The sequence below is a fragment of the Octopus bimaculoides genome, chromosome 2 (assembly GCF_001194135.2).
Source record: "Octopus bimaculoides isolate UCB-OBI-ISO-001 chromosome 2, ASM119413v2, whole genome shotgun sequence".
NCBI lineage: Eukaryota > Metazoa > Mollusca > Cephalopoda > Octopoda > Octopodidae > Octopus > Octopus bimaculoides.
Genome location: NC_068982.1, coordinates 49,604,187 through 49,624,196, shown reverse-complemented (window position 1 = coordinate 49,624,196; position 20,010 = coordinate 49,604,187). Strand labels below are relative to the sequence as shown.

Genomic DNA, 20,010 nt, shown 5'->3' with positions numbered 1-20,010 from the left:
ATATATATATATATATATATATATATATATATATATATATACGAGATAGAGAAAGAGAGCCAGACACAGATAGATAGATAGAATGATATACATACACACACACACACACATATATATGCATTTATATATACATGCACATACACACATATAAATATATATGTGTATGGTTAGGCTTTTTTTTATAAATTAGTTCTCAGAGCAACCCAATTTAATCTAGAAGCTAATAAGATACTACAATTACTATACAAATGAAGAGAATATGTGCTCTTTCTATGAAAGATATTACAGTTTAATCCTGTTTATTGTAGAGTTAGACTATACCTTAATTAAAGTTTAGTGAAATCAAACTCTCAGCTCGACAGAACCGTTGTTCAATATTTATTGCTTTAACACACCTGATTAGTTATTTGCAATGCGTATTGTCATTGGTACAATGACCAATCACAGTTTCACAGTTTTACTTCATTTTGAAACCTCGAGGTTAAATGTTCCATTCAAATGATTGGTTCCTTTTATGACAGTCTAGTGGATTTTTACAGTTTTGATATCTTCCGCTGCACAGTGTAAATGTCATTATCACTATAAATTCATTGTTATTTCGTCCTTAAGTAGTAACAAAAGAATTTGTAAGAGTGGTCATTTGCGTCTGAGTACTAACTGAATTACACATAATTTTCACTTTATTTCCTGACAAAGTGGAGGGGTTGAATTCAGAAGAATAGAAATATGAAGGAGACAAAGTGTTTTTTGATCAAACTAAAATAAACATTTGTTGATAAATCATCTTTTATGAATTTCTAGTTGCATCAGAAATGAAATATATTGTGTGTACAGTAAAACTAACAAGGTAGGACAGGTTGCTATCATACCAATAGTCTTGATTTGCTTGGGTGGAAGATGTGTCCCATTTTTCTTTATTGTATCTCACTGCCTGAGCTTTGAGTACCTTTAGCAGAATCCACTTTATTGCAAGCATATGGGTCAGGTCTATAATTTGAAGATATTTTCCTCAAACTGTAGGTGGAAGGGAGGGACGTGTACTCAAAAAGGATAATGAATATATCTCTCCCTCTTCACTATGTGATGAACAGAAAAATAAATTGTCATAAAAATTAGCTACAATCTAGAGCTTAAGTTTGAGAAAAATTATGTTGGAAGCCATAAAACAGAAATTAATTTCTAATAAAAATGTACTGTTCATCTTACTCTATGCAGAAAATTATTTTAGAGCAAAGTTAAATATATATTTTTATCTTGCAGCATTAGTTGATTCCTACTAATTTGTTTTCCAGTAATGTTTTCTGATTTTGTAGGTATTTTCGGTTTCATCATCCTCATTTAATGTTCATTTTCCATTCTGGTATGGGCTGGATGGCTTGACAAGATCTGGCAAGGCCAGGGGCCACACCAAGTTCTATAATCTGTTTTAACTTGGTTTGTACAGTTGGATGCCCTTACTAATGTCAACCACTTTACATAGTGTACTGGGTGCTTTTTATGTGGCACTTATATGTAACACCATCACCAGTTGACGTTGAGGAGTATTATGGCACTTCAGCACAGTGGTGGTCACAGCTGGAATGCTTTTTGATCCTAGTTTACTTAACTCTAGCACTTAAACCAGTCATATCCATCCCAGATATTATACTTGTTTTATGTTCAAACTGGTCATGCCTGATATTTCATGCCTACTCTACAATATCATGTTAAATAATAAACAACCACACCTATACAAAACAATGTGGATAAACAAGTTTTATATTTGACAGGGTCACTTGAATGTTAAAAGGTTAATCTGGATTGTTTCAAGGTTAAACAATAACACCTTACTGCTAACTTCTCAACTGAAAAGTGGGATTAAAGCAAGTTGTTAAACAAATCATTTATTTACACAAGGACTCAACACAATTGATATAGTATGATGTTTAACACGAGCAACTTCATATCACAGTAAAATGCTTGCTTTAACAATTCAAATCTAGATATCTAAATTTGTAGACTTATCAGACCCCGGTTGCTAGCGTTAAGGACACAAGAGGAGAAATGTATTTTAAGTTTTTATTTATTAATTATCATAAGAAAACCAGACATGTTTGTGATCTAGCAATTCTATTTAAGATTAATCTCAAAATCAGAATTGGCTCTAAATGTGATGTTTGTTTTACTGTCTTTGTGGATGATTTCTAGTTGACTGAAAAGCAGTAAGAATTTGTATGCAAAATTATCTTATTTACTAAATGTCTGATATGAAATTATAGTGTTTCTAAAGATTTTATAAACATGGAGAGTCTTCTATGAATGTGGTTTGATTTTCAATTGACCATCAACTGATAGCCATAAATATTCCCTGATGTTTTTTATGAATAATAATAATAATAATCCTTTCTCCTATAAGCACAAAGCCTGAAATTTGAAGGAGGGGACTAGCCGATTACATTGACACCAGCACTCGACTGGTATTTATTTCATCAACCCTGAAAGGATGAAAGGCAAAGTCAACCTCGGCAGAATTTGAACTCAGAACACAGTGACAGGATTTCTCCCAGTGTGCTTATGATTCTGCCAGCTCGCCACCTAATGATAATGATAATAATAATGCTACTATAGGTACATGGCCCAAAATTTTGGTGGGAGGAAGATAGTCAATTACATTGACATCAAAACTTATTTTATTAACCCTGAAAGGAGGAAAGGTGAAGTTGACCTCAGTTGAATTTGAACTCAGAACGTAAAGACAGGCAAAGTACACTAAGCCTTTTGCCTGAAACTTCAAGGGAGTGAACTAGTCAATTACATAGACCCCAGTCTATAACTGGTACTTATTTCATTGACCCTGAAAAGTCGAAAGGCAAAATCGGCTTCAGCATAATTTGAACTTGGAATGTAAGGATGGTTGAAATGGTGCTAAGTATTTTGCCTGACATGCTAATGATTCTGTCAGCTTGCTGCTTTTCTTAATAATAATAATGGTAATAATGATACTCCTTTCATTTCAATTATAGGCTCAAGGACCAAAATTTGGTGGGGAGGAGAATAGTAGTCAACTCTCACTTACTTTTTAACCCCAAAAAACAAAATCAACTTTGGTGGAATTTGAATTGATAATGTAAAGAAAGACAAAATACTGCTGTCTGATGCCATAACACTTTTGCTAGTTTTTCACCTTGGTAGTAGTAGTGGTGGTGGTGGGGATTTATAGTGCTCAGCATTTTCAGTTGTATTATGAGATACTATATTTTCACGGTAGCATGTAAAGTAGGTGAGAAACAAATCCACCCACCAAAATTATTACCATAATTGTAATACTGTTGTTGAAATACTGACCCTTAATCCAATTCAGTGACTGGTAAATGGTAAGTTATGTGACCCATTGCATCCTTGGGTCTCTACCTACTGAAGATTTCATTTTCATGTAGCACATCTAATTGAATCAGATTCACCTGACTTGTTTAGATGCACAACATGATATCCTGACTTCTTGGCAGAAACTGTCCATCTCCAGTGTATACTTACATGCATATGTTACCTCAATACTGCAAGCTGAAAAGACACTTGTCAAATTTACAGTGCCTGCACAGATATTCACAGTTAGTTTTCTTGCTTTGCAGTATCCATTTCCATTTAGGTGTACTAACTGAAGTTTTTGAGAGTCAAGTGGGTATGGGTGGGGGTTGTTGAGAATCAAATGAGTTGTTGTTTAGCTTTAGGTGAGCAGTAGGCCTAAAGTCAAAAGTATTCTAGTAGTGACTGCTTTATTGTGTTTTTAAGCATAATCTAGCCACAGCTACACCATCCAGTGTGTCCTTTCTTTAAAAAGAAAAAAGAAAAAAAGATTTTAAAGGATATTTAAACACACATGGTTCCTCTGGCAGTCTCTGCTATAACAAATTTGAACTGAGAATGTAAACTACTACACTGTTATTAAAGAATTATAAGAAAAAAAGATGCATAGAAGTCACATATCTATTTTTCTTTTAGTTTTTTCTGTTTACTTATTACAAAGTTTAAAAAAATTTCTAGTATCTGATAAATCTTGTATAGCATCATTTTATTCTTTTTAGAAATTATCAGCATAGCATAACCTGTGACTTGTTAATTATACATTTTATAAAGCGAGACACTTCATTAATTATGGAAGTAATTACAGTCTAGTGTAAATCCAAGGAATGTGTTTGTTGGTTTTTTCATTTCTTTATAGAACATTAGCAGATTAGGAATCAAAAGAATAGAAAGTTCTTAATGTTTACATGCAGAATAATAACTATTTCCAGGGGATTCTACATTGTGAAAAGGTTTTATAGTGGCCAATAATTACAGTTTTAGCTACAAACACCTGTATTATTATTGAAACAAGGTTGAGTGGCCACATCATCATCATTGTCATCTAAAATCCATTTTCCATGCTGGCATGGGTTGGAAGGTTTGAGAAGATGTGGTGAGCTACAGGGCTGCATCAGCCTCTAGTGTCAGTTTTGGTGTGGTTTCTATGGCTAGATGCCCTTCCTAATGACACCTACTTTACAAAGTGTACTGGATGCTTTCTTTGTGCCACCACCACTACTGAGGTCACCAAGACAAGAAAAGAACTGGAAAAAGGAAAAAGCCACCTCTTCTGAATGTGGCCTCTACCCCAGTAGCTCCAGTCTCTCTTTTGTTAGGAACAATTGGATTGGCAGTACCTGTCATAAACAACTAAGTATGTTATCCACTATCATATTCACCTAACCATCCATTCTCACCATCAACTAATTCACTCAGTCAGTTCTTTCTAAGTATTTTACAAGATCAAAGCTACATCCTGTTAATATTATTTTGTGTCTTAGTTGCAATATTTTTAAGTTCCCAAATGCATAGCATCATAAATCAGAACACACACACACACATATATTTTTGCTTTTGTTCATATGATATTACTGTAAATCATGCTGCAAGGAAATTTTCTTTTCAATTTTTTTTTCCATCTTCAGCATGTGATCTCTGGATCAGGCAATGCTAAAAAGAATATTGATCATTTGTTCTACATGATATTGATTTATGATATATATATTTGTGTTTGGGTGTATGCATTTATATGTATGCGTGTGTGTATGTGTGTGTGTGTATATATATATATATAGCAGAAGTAACAGAGTGACTCAAGGTCTGACAGTTTCATACGTTGGCGCTTATCAAAACTAGTTTGATAGAGTCACTGTGTTGTTTCTACTTAATATTAATAAAAGTTGACATTTACTCATATTTTGAGTTCTATTTTTCCTGTTTGCATCACCATACCTATATATATATATATACATATATGAATTGATCCCAGTACTTATTTTTTAAGCCTGGTACTTATTTTATCGGTCTCTTTTGCTGAACCTCTAAGTTATGAGGACATAAACACACCAACAGTGGTTGTCATGTGGTGATGGGGCGAAGGGAGAAACACAGACACACGCACACATAGATATATATATGACAGGCTTCTTTCAATTTCCATCTATCAGATCCACTCGCAAGGCTTTGGTTGGCTGGAGGCTATAATAGAAGACATTTGCCCAAGGTGCCACGCAGTGGGACTGGACCCAGAACCATGTGGTTGGGAAGCAAGCTTCTTGCCACACACCAACCCTTGCACCTATATATATATATATATATATATATATATATATATATATATATATACACACACACACACATACATAAATTAGAGAGGGAGAAGATAAAAGATATGAGAGAATGTATTGATCACCACAATTGTTTTGACCCATCTAGCATCGATCTCTCATGGGTGGGATATTGAACAACTGGTTTAGGAGTATCTGTTAGTTTAGATGTGTCCCTTCAGGTGATTACAAAATGTATCTCATTAAAATAACATCTGTTCTGCAAGTTTTCTTTTCAATATGTGTGTACAAAAGCAGCAAATTATGGGGGACAGCTTCATTATTATAGAAGATAAAGAAAAACCAGATGTGAAAAGAAACAAATACACAGTGTAGCAAGAAAAAAAAAAACTAAATACAACCTTTAGCAAATATGGATGTATAAATGCTCTCACTTATGTTGTATGGTGCATGTACATCCACTCGTACAAACTTACACAAGGATATAAGCATATGCACATACGTGGTTTGCCACACGTGCTCACACAGAGAAAGTAATTATCATTGAATTTGAAACAATTTATTGGAATTACCATAATTGAATTGTGTGTGTATGTATAAGTATAGGAGTAGCTGTGTGGTAAGAAGCTTGCTTCCCAACCACATGGTTCCAGGTTCAGTCCCACTGCATGACACCTTGGGCAAGTGCCTTCTACTTTAACCTTGGGCTGACCAAAGCCTTGTGAGTGGATTTGGTAGATGTAAACTGAAAGAAGTTTGTCGTATATATATATATATATATATATATATATATGTGTGTGTGTGTGTGTGTGTGTGTGTGTGTGTGTGTATCTGTGTTCGTCCCCCATCACCGCTTGACAACTAAGTTACATCCCTGTCACTTAGTGACCAATAGAATAAAAAATAAGTACTGAGATTGATTCAATCACCTAAAAATTCAAGGAGTGCCCCGGCATGGTCATAGCCTAATGACCGAAACAGGTAAAAGTAAAAGAATATATATATACACATGGAGGGTTTCTTACAGTTTTCATTGACCTGGTCACCTTAGGGCTAGAGTAGAAGGCATTTTCCCCAAGGTGCCATGCAAAAGGAATGTATCTAAGAGCACATGGATGAGAACCATGCTTCCAGCTGTTTATTAAAATCTGAAGACAGATTTTTCTGTGCCTATTCACTATAGTTCACACGAAGAGCTTTAAACTGATGTAGAAGTATTAAAATCATACCATATCCATCATAATGTCACCTGTTTGGCTTGTCATTCCAATTACTATCATCACAGAGAAAGTAATTATCATTGAATTTGCAACAATTTTACTGGAATTGCCATAATTGAATTGTATATAATATCAGGAGTCTGAACTAAATTGTATCAGTCACATAATCAAACTTGGCAGATCTAGATTCATTTGTATGCACTGTGTGTGCGTGTGCTAATAAAGAATGTTTTAGTTTACCTCCCCAGAGCAATATTCATATGTAAAAATGGATTTCCTGCAAGCTTTGACCTGCAGCCATTCAGGCTAGGTATCATCAGCTGCACCAGTCTCACCAATTTCGAGAACACCTGCATTGTTCAGGGATGCTACACTTAGTTGTCATTGTCACCATCATCATTCTAATCATCATCATTATCGTTATCATTTAACATACATTTTTGATGCTGACCTGGGTTGGACAGGTTGACAGGATCTGGTGAGTCACAGGGTTGCATCATGTACTGTGTCAGCCTGGTTTCTATGGCCGGATTCCCGTCCTAATACCAACCACTTTACAGTGTGTACTGGGTGCATCATTTTTATACCACCAGCGCTAGTGCTGTTGCCAAATAACTTGCACATTAATTTTTTTTTAAATCCCTAATCATCATCATCATCATCATCATCATTATCATCATCATCATCATCATCATCATCATCATCATCATCATCATCATCATTATCATCATCATCTCACTGACAGAGCTTTAAACTGAAGTATAGATATTAAAGTCCAATCCAAGTGAGCTTTATTCTGTTCTCTTGTACCAAACATTATTGCACAAGACCTAACATCAAATAAAAAGTCAACTTCAGATAATTTTATGATATTAATGTTCAATATTAGAAGTTAAAGACCTTCATGCCAAGAGAGTTGGAAATTAATTCCTCTTCTGAAAGTAATTTGTTGAAATTAATTCTTCATCTGATTTCAAATGAATGATACAGACACATAAATTAAAAACTAATCGCAATTGTGAATTGTCATTGAAACAATTTTTCTTGGTTCTGGGGTCTTAAAGCGTTATCAACAAGACCAAATCTTCAAATCTATTTCAGTAATCTCAGAATTACGGTCTAAGTATTCTTCATTGCCAGAAAGTAATCTATTTATATTGCTGACTATTTAGTGTGTATGTTATCAAGGGAAACAAAATTTGCCAAAGCATTGATTTTATTAAGTTGCGGACATATGAAATGTTATTATTACTTGTTTTCTGAATTTTTATTTATCTTTTACTCTGCTATTCTCTTGCTGTTAAAAAAAAAAAAAAATCATAAAAATAATAATAAATATAATAATTATTAGCAGTCTGTGTCAATTTATTGTTAAATGTTTCTACGAATATTATAAAGAACCATATAATGATCTCAGAACTCCTGCGGAGTAATTTAATTACGAAACTACCACAAACATAATGATAGAATCGGTTTAACAATATAGCCTTTGCTGTTTTTGATCCGTTGTGTAGTGTCTTTGTTTATGGCTACATTAGTAAATGTCTGTCCACTTTGTTCTAACCATATTTTCTCAATATAATTTATTTCATATAATCAGAACTTTTCATTCCATTATCACTCACTACCCATTCTTTTAGGTTTATTCACTTTGCCGATGAGAAGAGGCGGAAAAAAAAAACAAATAAAAAACGAATAAAATTGTGTTTCGTTTGGTTATTAGGTTGAGAAAATAGTTATTTCAACTCTAATATTCCACATATTTCAAAAGGAAAAATAATCCTTTTAACCATTGACTGTAATTATCACCTTTTACCGGCAAGAGATGTTATGAAGTTTTTAACCATTGTTATCGATGATATCACCATGAATAAATAACTAAATAGATATAATTGCTCTCCGTTTATGAAAGCACCACCATCACCCCTATCATCAACATCATTGTTGTCATTGTCATCATCACTAGCATTGTTGTCCTCACCATCAGCATCATCATCACCATTGCCATCATCATTTTACCATCCAGTTCCCTATGATTATTACAATCAAAACTGTTACCGGCATTTCCATCACTTTCTAAAATTCTTCGTTATCAAAGTGCTATACACAGCCACTTCCATTCTTCTGCCTTGTCCTTCTTTACCACTTCAACCAAAATCATCAATACCTTGTTCATCATCATCATCATCATCATCATCATCATCATCATCATCCATAGTTCCTTTATTTATATATTTTTAAATTTATTTATTCTTCTTTATTCATTTACAACTGATACAAGTCTTCCTGATTAAAAATGTCTGTTTTGGATGGGGACAGCTAAGGTGATTGAGGTGGGATGATGGTGGTGGTGGTAGGAGGGGATCAATATACCTACTCTCAATTTATTGACAAAATTTCCATAAGTACCAAACTAGAAAATCTGTCCTCACTATTCCATACATTTTGTATTTAATCATAATCATGTTGTTTCATTGTTTTTTTTATTTCATTTCATTAATTATTTATTTATTTATTCATTCAGTTATCTATTTATTTATTTGTTTGTTTGTTTATTCATTCATTTTGAACATTCTAACATTAATCTTATCTTTCAGACGTGGCAGCTTATCCTGACAGTGTGAATGTACTGACTCCGAATGTACAGTCAGATATTCGAACTCCAGACAAACTTGTTGACGGTGAGAATGATACCAAAGATGGTGCCCACATGTGGCTGGCTCCTGTCTTACCATCAGTGGTGAGTAATTTCTCATATTTCAGTGGTGCTGTTCCCCAGACCAATCCTGAATTAAGAAAACCCATGATCAAACACATTGTCCATCCTGTCTTTGAAGGGTTATACAAAGGACAACTTTAAACTATGAAACAAATTTTTTAAGATATTTTTTCTGTCTTTGGTCAGTAAGTGTTATTTCCTATTTGCTTCTATTTAGAAATCTAAGGAAATAACTACTATTCCCTTCAAATAGCCCGAGGTTATAGTTCTATACACCAAGGCTATAGAAGAAGACACTTGCCTGAGGTGCGATGCAGTGGGACTGAACCCGGAACCATGTGGTTGGGAAGCAAACTTCTTACCACGCGGCCATGCCCACACCTATCTGTAAGAATTTTGTGCATGATGTATAATGACCTTATAGCTATGTTGTCTGCTTGTATCACTTGAAGGCTTTTTATCATAAATTAACTCCAACCAATGCTCAGCTCTAGGGTTGGTCAATCTGGTTTCATTTCAATAACATATAATTTTTGTATCCATATAGACTGTGTGTGTGTTTGGTTGAAGGCCATGTGCAACTCCGATTTATCATGATAGCCATTTGTATAGCTAAAATGAAACATTGGGCTGTTGTTGCTCCTATCTTTGAAAGCTTTCCCAGTCCATCACTGCTGGTGGTGCTTATTTCCAGCTTAGTAGACTGGAACAATAAATGAAAAGTGCCTTCCTCACAAGCAGATCACTCTGCTCAGACCTTATCATCATGAACCATCCCATCCATCCACTCATTCATTTTCTCCACCCAGTATTACTGGGAGGATCTTGTGTAGTGACGATTGCTTCTGATAGCAGCCCTATATCTGTTGTGGCTAGATGCCCTTCCCAATGTCAACCACTTAGCAGAGTGTGTTGGGTGCTTTGTATGTGCCACCAAAACAGAGGTATATTTAAACAGCACTAGCATAAGTGCATTTATGCAGCATTGGCACCATAGGGTCCTATGCAGCACCATAGGGTTCTATCAGAAGCAACCATCATTACACTTTCCTTAAGAAGAGGAGAATAAAGAAGTGCTAAGCTTTAATTGTGGAGGGTACCTGTGGAAGTGATAGACCCAAGAAGACATGGGACGAAGTGGTGAGAAAGGATCTTTGAATGCTGGGCCTTACTGAGGAAATGGCAAGGGTCTGGTAGATGTGGCGATTTGCTGTATTTGATCAAATGTGTCAAGCTAAGTAAAACCATTGTCTTCCACACACACAGGCTTGTCTTTTCAGATGCCAAGATGCCAGTGCCACACAAAAAGCATCCGTGCTGGTGCTGTGTAAATGCACTCATTGCAGTAGCATGTACAAAGCACCCAGCACATTCTATTTGGTCATGTGATGCATATGGATGAGGACAGCTGCATAATGAAGTGCCAAACTCTAATTGTGGAGGGTACCTGTGGAAGGCGCAGAACTCAGATGTGGGATGGAGTCATGCAAAAGGATCTTGAGATGCTGGGCCTCACTAAGGAAATGACAGGGGACCAGGAGATGTGGCTATTTGCTGTACTTGATAAGATGCATCAAGCTAAGTAAAATAACTGTCTTCCATACAGGCTTGTCTTTTCAGGTGCTGGTATCACATAAAAAGCACCCATGCTGCTGCTGCATAAATGCACCTGTTCCAGTGACATGTACAAAGCACACTCTGTTAAGTCATTGACATTAGGAAGGGCATCCTGCTATAGAAACATGCCACAACAGACAATTGGAGTCCAGACAGCTCCCTTCTAGCCAACTCCATGTCAAACCGTCCAACCCACGCCAGCATAGAAAGCAGACATTAAGCCATGATGATGATGATGATAATGCAATCTTCACCCAATGCTGGTTGTTGTCATGTATTGGACACTTTTGCAACACATTCTCCCATTAGAAGAAACCATAGTGTTACATTGTTCTGGCTTTCTCATAATGTTTTCTTGTCAGATATTGGAGTGGTTTGCCAGCCAGTAGCAGGTCTCATTAGCCTGTAATGGGAATGCAATGCATACATGTCCTGGGACTCAAAAGTAAGCACAGGCCTGAACAACCATTAGTGATACTCATGAGACCAACAACCAAACAATTAGACCTTGTGCATCCACTACTTTGACATATCACAGCAAAAATAGTGAAGGTGTTCTTTTGTTCTCTCTTGTCTTATTACAAATTTTGATATGTCTAAAAGTATTTAGTATAATCTGATTATAGTTATGGATTACTTTCATTCTAGCACTACATCAGTAACTTCAGAACATTGACATGAATTAGAATTTCTAAAATTTCAAATGTAAAGATAGATTCTGTTATTGAACTGCTTCCTATAAAGAAACCTTATAAAAACATATGTTACATTTTGCAATATATCAGAAATAGTTGACATAAAGCCATATGATTTCCTAAAATTTGAACAAACATCATCAAGTTATATAAAAATTTTTACCTGTAGTCCTCTTGGCAGATTTATAAAATATGTGGTGTAGTATATTTAGAATATGTAGTATTAAATTTGATTCAATTTCAAGTAATTTTATTATGATATCAATGCATGATGTTTGGCTTCTCAGTTGGCATACAGCTTATCAAAATTTATAAAAGTGCATTTTCTTTATTTCATCTTCATATCAGCAAAACATCTGAGCTTATGTATTAAATTAGTGACAGAACGTCTTCTGTTCACTTCTAGTGCCAGTGATTCATTGTATATTTTGTTAGTACATTTAATTCTTCAAACTCCTGATCTCTAACTAATAGCAATAAGCATACAGGAATTGTAGTTATTATAAACAAGCACCAAACACTCTACTACCAGAACTTACTGCCAGCTATCAAACGCCTAGAGCCTTATATGCTTTTATTCTTTTATCAGTTTCAGTCATCTGACTGTGGCCATGCTGGAGCACCACTTTTTTAGTTCAACAAATCAACCCCAGGACTTATTCTTTGTAAGCCTAGTATTTATTCTATCGGTTTCTTTTGCCGAACTGCTAGGTTACAGGGACGTAAATACACCAACATCGGGTGTCAAGTGATAACAGTGGGGACAAACATGCACACACACACACACACACATGACTGGCTTCTTTCAGTATCTATCTACCAAATCCACTCACAAGGCTTTGGTCAGCCCGAGGCTATAGCAGAAGATACTTGCCCAAGGTGCCATGCAGTGGGACTGAACCCAGAACCATGTGGCTGGTAAGCAAACTACTTACCACACAGCCACTGCTGTGCCTATGAGGAAATATATATGTATGAGGAAATTACATCGCATTCACATTTTCAGAGATCTAAGTTTGAGAAAGCTTTTTTCCTAATTTTAAACTTTTGGCTGTAGACAAAAATGCTATTCCTAATAATAGGATTTTGAACACCTAAAAGTACTGCTGTGTTATCAAAAACTTCTTATTGCTTGCATGTGGTTCTCACTTCTGTCCTACTGAACACCAGTAGGACAGAGCAGTAGTTGGAAAGATAGAGATAAAAAGACTATATCCGTGGGTCAAGCCAGTTAGTGAACTGTCACTAGGTGTGGGGATTAGTGCAGGATTGGACAGGAGGCACAATGTGGGGGGTACTTGCATAGAGATGATACAAGACTGGTCAACCCAGAATAACAAAGGTGACTGGAGTAGCTGTAGAAAAGGTAGAGATACAAAGACTATATCTCTGGACCAAACCAATTAATGAACTGTCAAGTGAACCAAGGACAAGACTTATAAACCATGTCATGTTGGAGCACAGGCTGTTTTCATCAAGTAAAGTCATTTCATTTAGAGAAGAGGTTCTCAACCTGGGTCCATATAAGATTTTGTGGGGTCCATGGATGCAATATTGTAAATTGGGGTTCTACCGTAAGTTTTCAGGGGCTATAAAAAACCTGTGCTTCAGACCAGTAAAGTTTATGTGCAATAAATTGGTTATACTTTTACAATACACAAAGTATTTGAACAATTTTCATACAATTCCTAATAATATTTAATTTGAAATATGAAATAAGACTTTTTAAACATCAAATGGTCATGGAGATCCTCTCAAGTAAAACAGGAATTCAAGGGGTCTCTAGATAAAAAAAAAATTGTAGAGAACCCCTATTTTAGAGGAATGAAAATATCTGTTTAAAAATGCTTAATAAGAAGCATATAAGGTTAAACCTATCTTAAAAAACATCTGTTCTAGCCTTTATTTAGATATGCCACAGCAGGAAGATGGCTATATTTTACCATATCTAATTCCAGTAAATATAATTGAAAATGTCTTACTTAGGATGTTTGAGGACGATTACATCAGATATTATCAATGATTGATCAAATGCTCCATTTTAAACTCCATTTTAAAAATAGTAAATGTTACCGATATACTGGCATCACTCAGAACATAGTTTCTATAGTAATTTCCTAAAAAAGAATTGATTCATTGATGCCAGTCTTATAGTTTAAGTGTTCTGTGTTTTATTTTAAGACAATGAAGAATTGTTTCTCATTTTAGCTGGTTATATGCAAATAATTTTGATTCCAATACCTTCCAATATGTATTGAAAACAATATTTAATTGGTTGCAATTTTCTTTGAAAAAAAAATCCATATAACTAGATTATATTTTCCTATTTTTGTAGTATACAGTGTAGCATTTTTATTGGAGATATGCTTCTTTAAGAAATCAATAAAAAGATGAAAAAAAAATCATTAAAAGCATAAAATAAACTTAACATTGTGGCTAAATATATATTCTTTTAACAATATATTAATATATGTGCATGTTTGTGTGTATGTACACACACATACACACAAAAGCACACAGACATATCTACAGATATATATATTTAAAACTATTTCTGAAAGCCACTGCCAGTTGGAATTAAAGTAGTGGGAGCAAAACAAAAGCAATATTTGCATTTTTTAACTTTTTATTACAATATTTCAGCATTAAAAAGCCTTTATTTTTTATTTTTTTACTTGTTTCAGTCGTTTGACTGTGGCCATGCTGGAGCACCACCTTGAAAGATTTCAATCAAATAAATCAACCCCTGGACTTATTTTTTAAAGCCTGGTACTTATTCTATTGGTCTCCTTTGCCGAACTGCTAGGGTACAGGGGTGCAAACACACCAACACCAGTTGTCAAGTGGTGGTGAAGGACAAACACAGACATAAAGACACGCATACACACACACAGACAGACAGACAGACACACACACACACACATACATATGATGGGCTTTTTTTAGTTTCTACCAAATCCACTCACTAGGCCTTGGTTGGCCTGGGGTCATAGTAGAAGACACTTGTTCAAGGTGCCATGCTGTGGGACTGACCCTGGAGCCATGTGGTTGAGAAGCAAGCTTCACAACATCGAGATGAGACTTACAATCTAGACTGAATGGTTGTGTTGTAGTAACCAAGTCTTTTTCTGCTGGTGATAGTGAGATTTACTTTTTAGTTAGAATAGCCACTATAATCCCCAGGTTTCCTATATTCTGTTTTGTGGTTTTGATGTTCGATGCAATATTCAATCTATGACAACTCTATAGAGGCTTTTTGACACAAACAACATCAGGATGTTTCTTGTTCTTTATTATGGATGTAGTTTGCAAGCAGTGTTTCGTGTACAAGATGCACCACATTCAGTTCATGCAATTGGTACTCTATGTCAATCTGTAAACACATGTCTACATTGTTGATAGTATAGTTGACTAGTGTGCATACATTGTTATCAGTGTAGGCTGATCTCTGCTGTGCATGCGCACTAAGTTTTAACATTGTAGCTCACTTCCACTGTTTACAGCAGTGCTTGGAAGGAAGTTGTGTAGCTTGTGATCATCGCATTGACCATGAGAGAGAAAGTTGAGCAGAAAATCTGCATCAAATTTTGCATAAAGCTTGGTGATACCTGCTCAGAGGCCTACACAAAATTTTCAAAAAGTTTTCATCATTCTCGACAATCGAGGAGATTTTATGCAACTGAAACCTGGGTATCTTTATGGTTAGCTGAAGGCAGTTTTGGCACAGATTTGGCAGACACGCATCTCATTCCCAAAATCTTCAGTGATAATGGACTGAACTAAACCATAACTAAACTGCACATCTTCTGATAACTCATGGATGGTGATTTGATGATTTCCCGTCATAGTTGCACATACATCTGCAATGTTTTTCTCAGTTCTGTTGGTTACAGGTCTCCCAGAACATTCATTAATATTGACATTTTTCAGCCATCTTAGAAACATCCAAATCACTTGTACACTTTTATGTACCTCATACACTTTCTGCAACTTTGCGTAGGCCTCTGAGTAGGTATTGCCATGACAACTTTCTCTGCCATGGTGAATGCGACGATCACACGCTACACACTTTCCTTCCAAGCACTGCTGTAAACAGCAGAAGTGAGCTCAAACATTAAAATTTAGTGTGCATGCACAACAGAGTTCAAGGTCAGTCTGTGCCAAGCGGCTTTATTTTGCATGCTTTAGCTTCATTAGTATGACAACAGTCCACAGGCCTCGTATATAAATAATTTTGGCACTAATTGGTATGACTTATCTGTTATACACAAATCAACCCCTATGGACAGCTTTCTTGTGGAAGGTTGTGTTGTTGAAAGTCTCTTCTATGATTCTGAGTTAGAAATCAAGCAGCAAGAGAAATCCAGTTTTGTTGTGATGTCAATAACAATCAAAGGGAAATACTTAACAGTCCTCTGAAGTTTTATACCATGTTTTAAAAGATGGCTGGATCACTTCCACAGATTTCATTGTCATGTATTGTGTTAAGGACAAGTCAACCCAGCATAAATCATTCCATTCCAGTTTGGTGATTATGGTTAGAAATCAAAGGTGCAGCAGGTAACTGAAGTGTCATAAAACTGAAATAATATATACATCACAAACTTGACTTCCTGTGAACTCCTCTTCATTCTTTGGTTCTTGCATTAAATGGAAATGTCTAAATGCTCATTGGGTCACTGAATGTTTTTGTAGTTTTGCATCCATGTACCTATGCATAATGCAGAATAATAAGCCCATCCATGTCTAGGCTATTGCCTATCACTAAAAATTACATGCATGAAGAATGAGTGAAATATAATTTGAAGTAGCTCTGCTGGAAATAAATCTTCATTGCAAAATAAGTATCTTTTAAGAATTTTCTAAGATTTATTCTGTGATGTTCACACATCTTTTGTAATCTTTTAAAATTTTGTCTAAACTAGGCCATCTAATCACATCTTTGAGACAAATAAAAAATGACTCTGCCTGTCTCTCTTTTTCTCACTCTGCCTTTATCTCTCTCCCTTTCTCTGACCCATATGCCATCAACTTCCTTCACATTCTTCCTTCTGTACATTAATGATATGCTTGGTATTTCCTCTAATGATGTTCAGTGGTATCACCTGATACCACTCTTCAGTGTGACTCTTAATTTTTTCCCCCATGCAGGTATCATCCACATGCAACTAAGGCTCCTCACAAAATATCTACATTCCTTGCCCAAATAGTGGCCTCTAAAATATCCTTCAATAATGACAATACACTTTCATCAGCATAGTAGCAATCACTGCATCTCCCAGGAAACAGTCTCCTGTTAGACTCTTTCTGTTTTTGAGGTAGCACATAGTTAAAATCCCTCAAAAGCACTACAAAGGCCAAACCTCACAGTTACGGAAAGCCTCTCAAGGTGATCTTTATACTCAAAGTATAACAAAAATTACATTCCCAATGCTTTGGTGCCAGAAAATAGTTGGGCTCAGAGCAAATACTGACACTCTGCAAAGTACAAGTGATATTTATAATAGACTAAATGACCTTAAGTCTGGGACAGAACCCTCGTTACACACAAAAACAGGCATGGGCAATCTTCTTTTGAGAAGCAGGCCACATGACACATGGTTCATCAGGCAGGCCACACTACTAAGATAATTTTAGGAATTCTTTGTTGGCTTGACATTCACAAAATCCTGTAGGCTACAGTTTACTCATGACTGGCCTTGACTGTATTCAAAAGAAGGTCATCTGACTAATTGACAAGGATCCTTTTGCTAATTCACCCCAGTTCCTGACTCATTGATGTGCTACTCATCACTCTGCTTTTATTTATTTATTTATTTATTTATTCATGGACAAGACCCGTCAATCCAAGTGAAATAAATAGTCATGGCCAATGCTAGTGTTGTGTAACTAGCACCTGTGCTAGTGGCATGTAAAAAGCACCCTTTGAATGTTGGGCCTCACAGAGGCAGTGACAAGTGACCAAGACCTTTGGCAATATACCATGCTTGAGAAAACCTGTCAAGCCAAGTGAGATCATAGTCATGGCTGATGCTGGTGTAACATAACAGGCACTCATGCTGATGGCATGTAAAAAGCACCCACTACACTCTTGGAGTAGTTGGTGTTAGGAAGGGCATCCAGCTGTAGAAACCATGCCAAATCAGACTGGAACCTGGTGCAGCTACCCAGCTTACCAGTTTTCAATCAAACTACCCATCCAATGTCGGCATGGAGAATGGACGTTAAATGATGATGATGATTTATTCACTGCAACTATAATGGCCTCTGCACCTCAAAATTATTAGTGATCTGTATGCCAACTACAACCAAGCATCACCCATATTTGATCTTATTCTTCAAAAACAACACCTCCAAGAAAATTAGCATGTTGCTTGATTGTAAGAAATCAATAATTGCAACAGAGTGAGATTTGGTGATTTAGTGAAAATAGAGTATCAAATTAACCCTTTAGTATTCAGATTACTCTGCCAAGTGTAAAGCATATTTATTCATATCATTTTCAATTGATTATGAATTATCTCATAGCTTTGAGATTTCAGTGATATGACTGTATATTTTTAGAATGACATTGTAGGGTAGGTGTAAGAGGCCAGATATGGCCAGTTTCAACATAAAGCAAGTAGGATATTTGGGCAGGATATGGCTTGTTTGAATACTAAAGGGTTAAACATTTCATTGCTATACATTATTCCACATTACTCTGTAAGGATCAGAACTGGTTTCCTCATTCTGGGGCTTATATATTCCTTCCTCGACAGGACACCAGTTTGTCATAGGATTACTAATTTTTCCAGCTGAGTAGATTGGAGCAACTTGAAATGAAGTATTTTGCTCAAAACACAACACATCGCCTGGTCCAGGAAATGAAACCACATTCTTACGATCATGAGTTCAACACCCTAACCACTAAGCCATGCACCTCCACACATCACTACTGTATTTAATAACATTTCTCTGTGATCAATAAAACTGGTACCAGTAATACAACCAGAATCATGCATTTAACTGTTTCCTTCCCCATGACTAACCAAACTGCCTTTGCGTAGTCCTAATGAAGAAATCAATAATCACTGCATAACGATTACAACTGTTTTCCTTGACACTTCACTAATTAATACTTTAATCTCGACCTTGTTTAACCCCCTCAGGTCTTTCACTTCTCCTACTTCTTCTCCTTTCATTTTTCCTGTCTCTTTCTTCCCCTTTTCCTCCTCCCCCTTATCGTCAGCCATATTCCAGTTAATGTCAATTTTCCCATGCTAGCCTGAGCATGATAAATTCCTAGCAATGTGTATTTCCTTACCTTTATCTTGCTTCATTTCATGTGTTAACTTCATCTGGGGCCAAAATTAACTTATTATTTTTTTTTTTTTTTTAGAATGCATTATGCTGAATAAAACTTTCTGCTGTCTTATAGCTCATTCGATTAAGTAAGACATCTAAAAGCCTCCTATTATAGCAGATTATAAGGTTTTAGTTAAAGGTTAGTAATGTAGTGGTAGATTAGCCATATAATTAGCCTCACTTCTTCATTGCAATTTTGCTGTGTGACAAGGGAGTGCATGTAACTCAGTGTAGAACAAATATCTCAAGTGAATTTGTTCCTGAAGCATTCATTTGTTTGGTTCTGCTTTTTCTCACCACTGTATCTTTCCTTTTATCTTTTACTTGTTTCAGTCATTTGACTGTAGCCATGCTGTGCAGCCACTTTCAAGGGTTTCAGCTGAACATTTCGACCCCAGAACTTATTTTTTAAAAGCTAGTGGTTATTCTGTTGGCTCCTTTTGCTGAACTGCTAAGTTACAGGGACATAAACACAGCAACAACAGTTGCCAAGTGGTGATAGGGAACAAGCAGACACAAAGATATGCGCGCACGCACACACACACACAGATAGATACGATGGGCTTCTTTCAGTTTCTGTATACCAAATTCACTCACAAGGCCCAAGGCTATGATAGAAGGCACTTGTCCAAAATGCCATACAGTAGGACTGAATCTAGAACCATGTGGTTGGGACAAATAATGTACACAGATATATCCAAACACATGTATGTATATATATGTGTGTGTGTGTGTGTGTGTATGGCTGTTGATGTGCATGTGTATGGTATATATATATATATATATATATATATATATATATA

General features: G+C 35.8%; 1 protein-coding gene across 1 annotated transcript in view; it reads left to right on the top strand.

The window, feature by feature from the left end:
- The window catches only part of LOC106873657 (katanin-interacting protein), a 551,631-nt gene that overhangs the window by 433,478 nt on the left and 98,143 nt on the right, over positions 1-20,010 (top strand). The window contains exon 33 of the mRNA XM_052977029.1: positions 9,427-9,569. Within this exon, the coding sequence (XP_052832989.1) occupies positions 9,427-9,569 (143 nt within the window). The remainder of the gene's footprint in view (positions 1-9,426; positions 9,570-20,010) is intronic.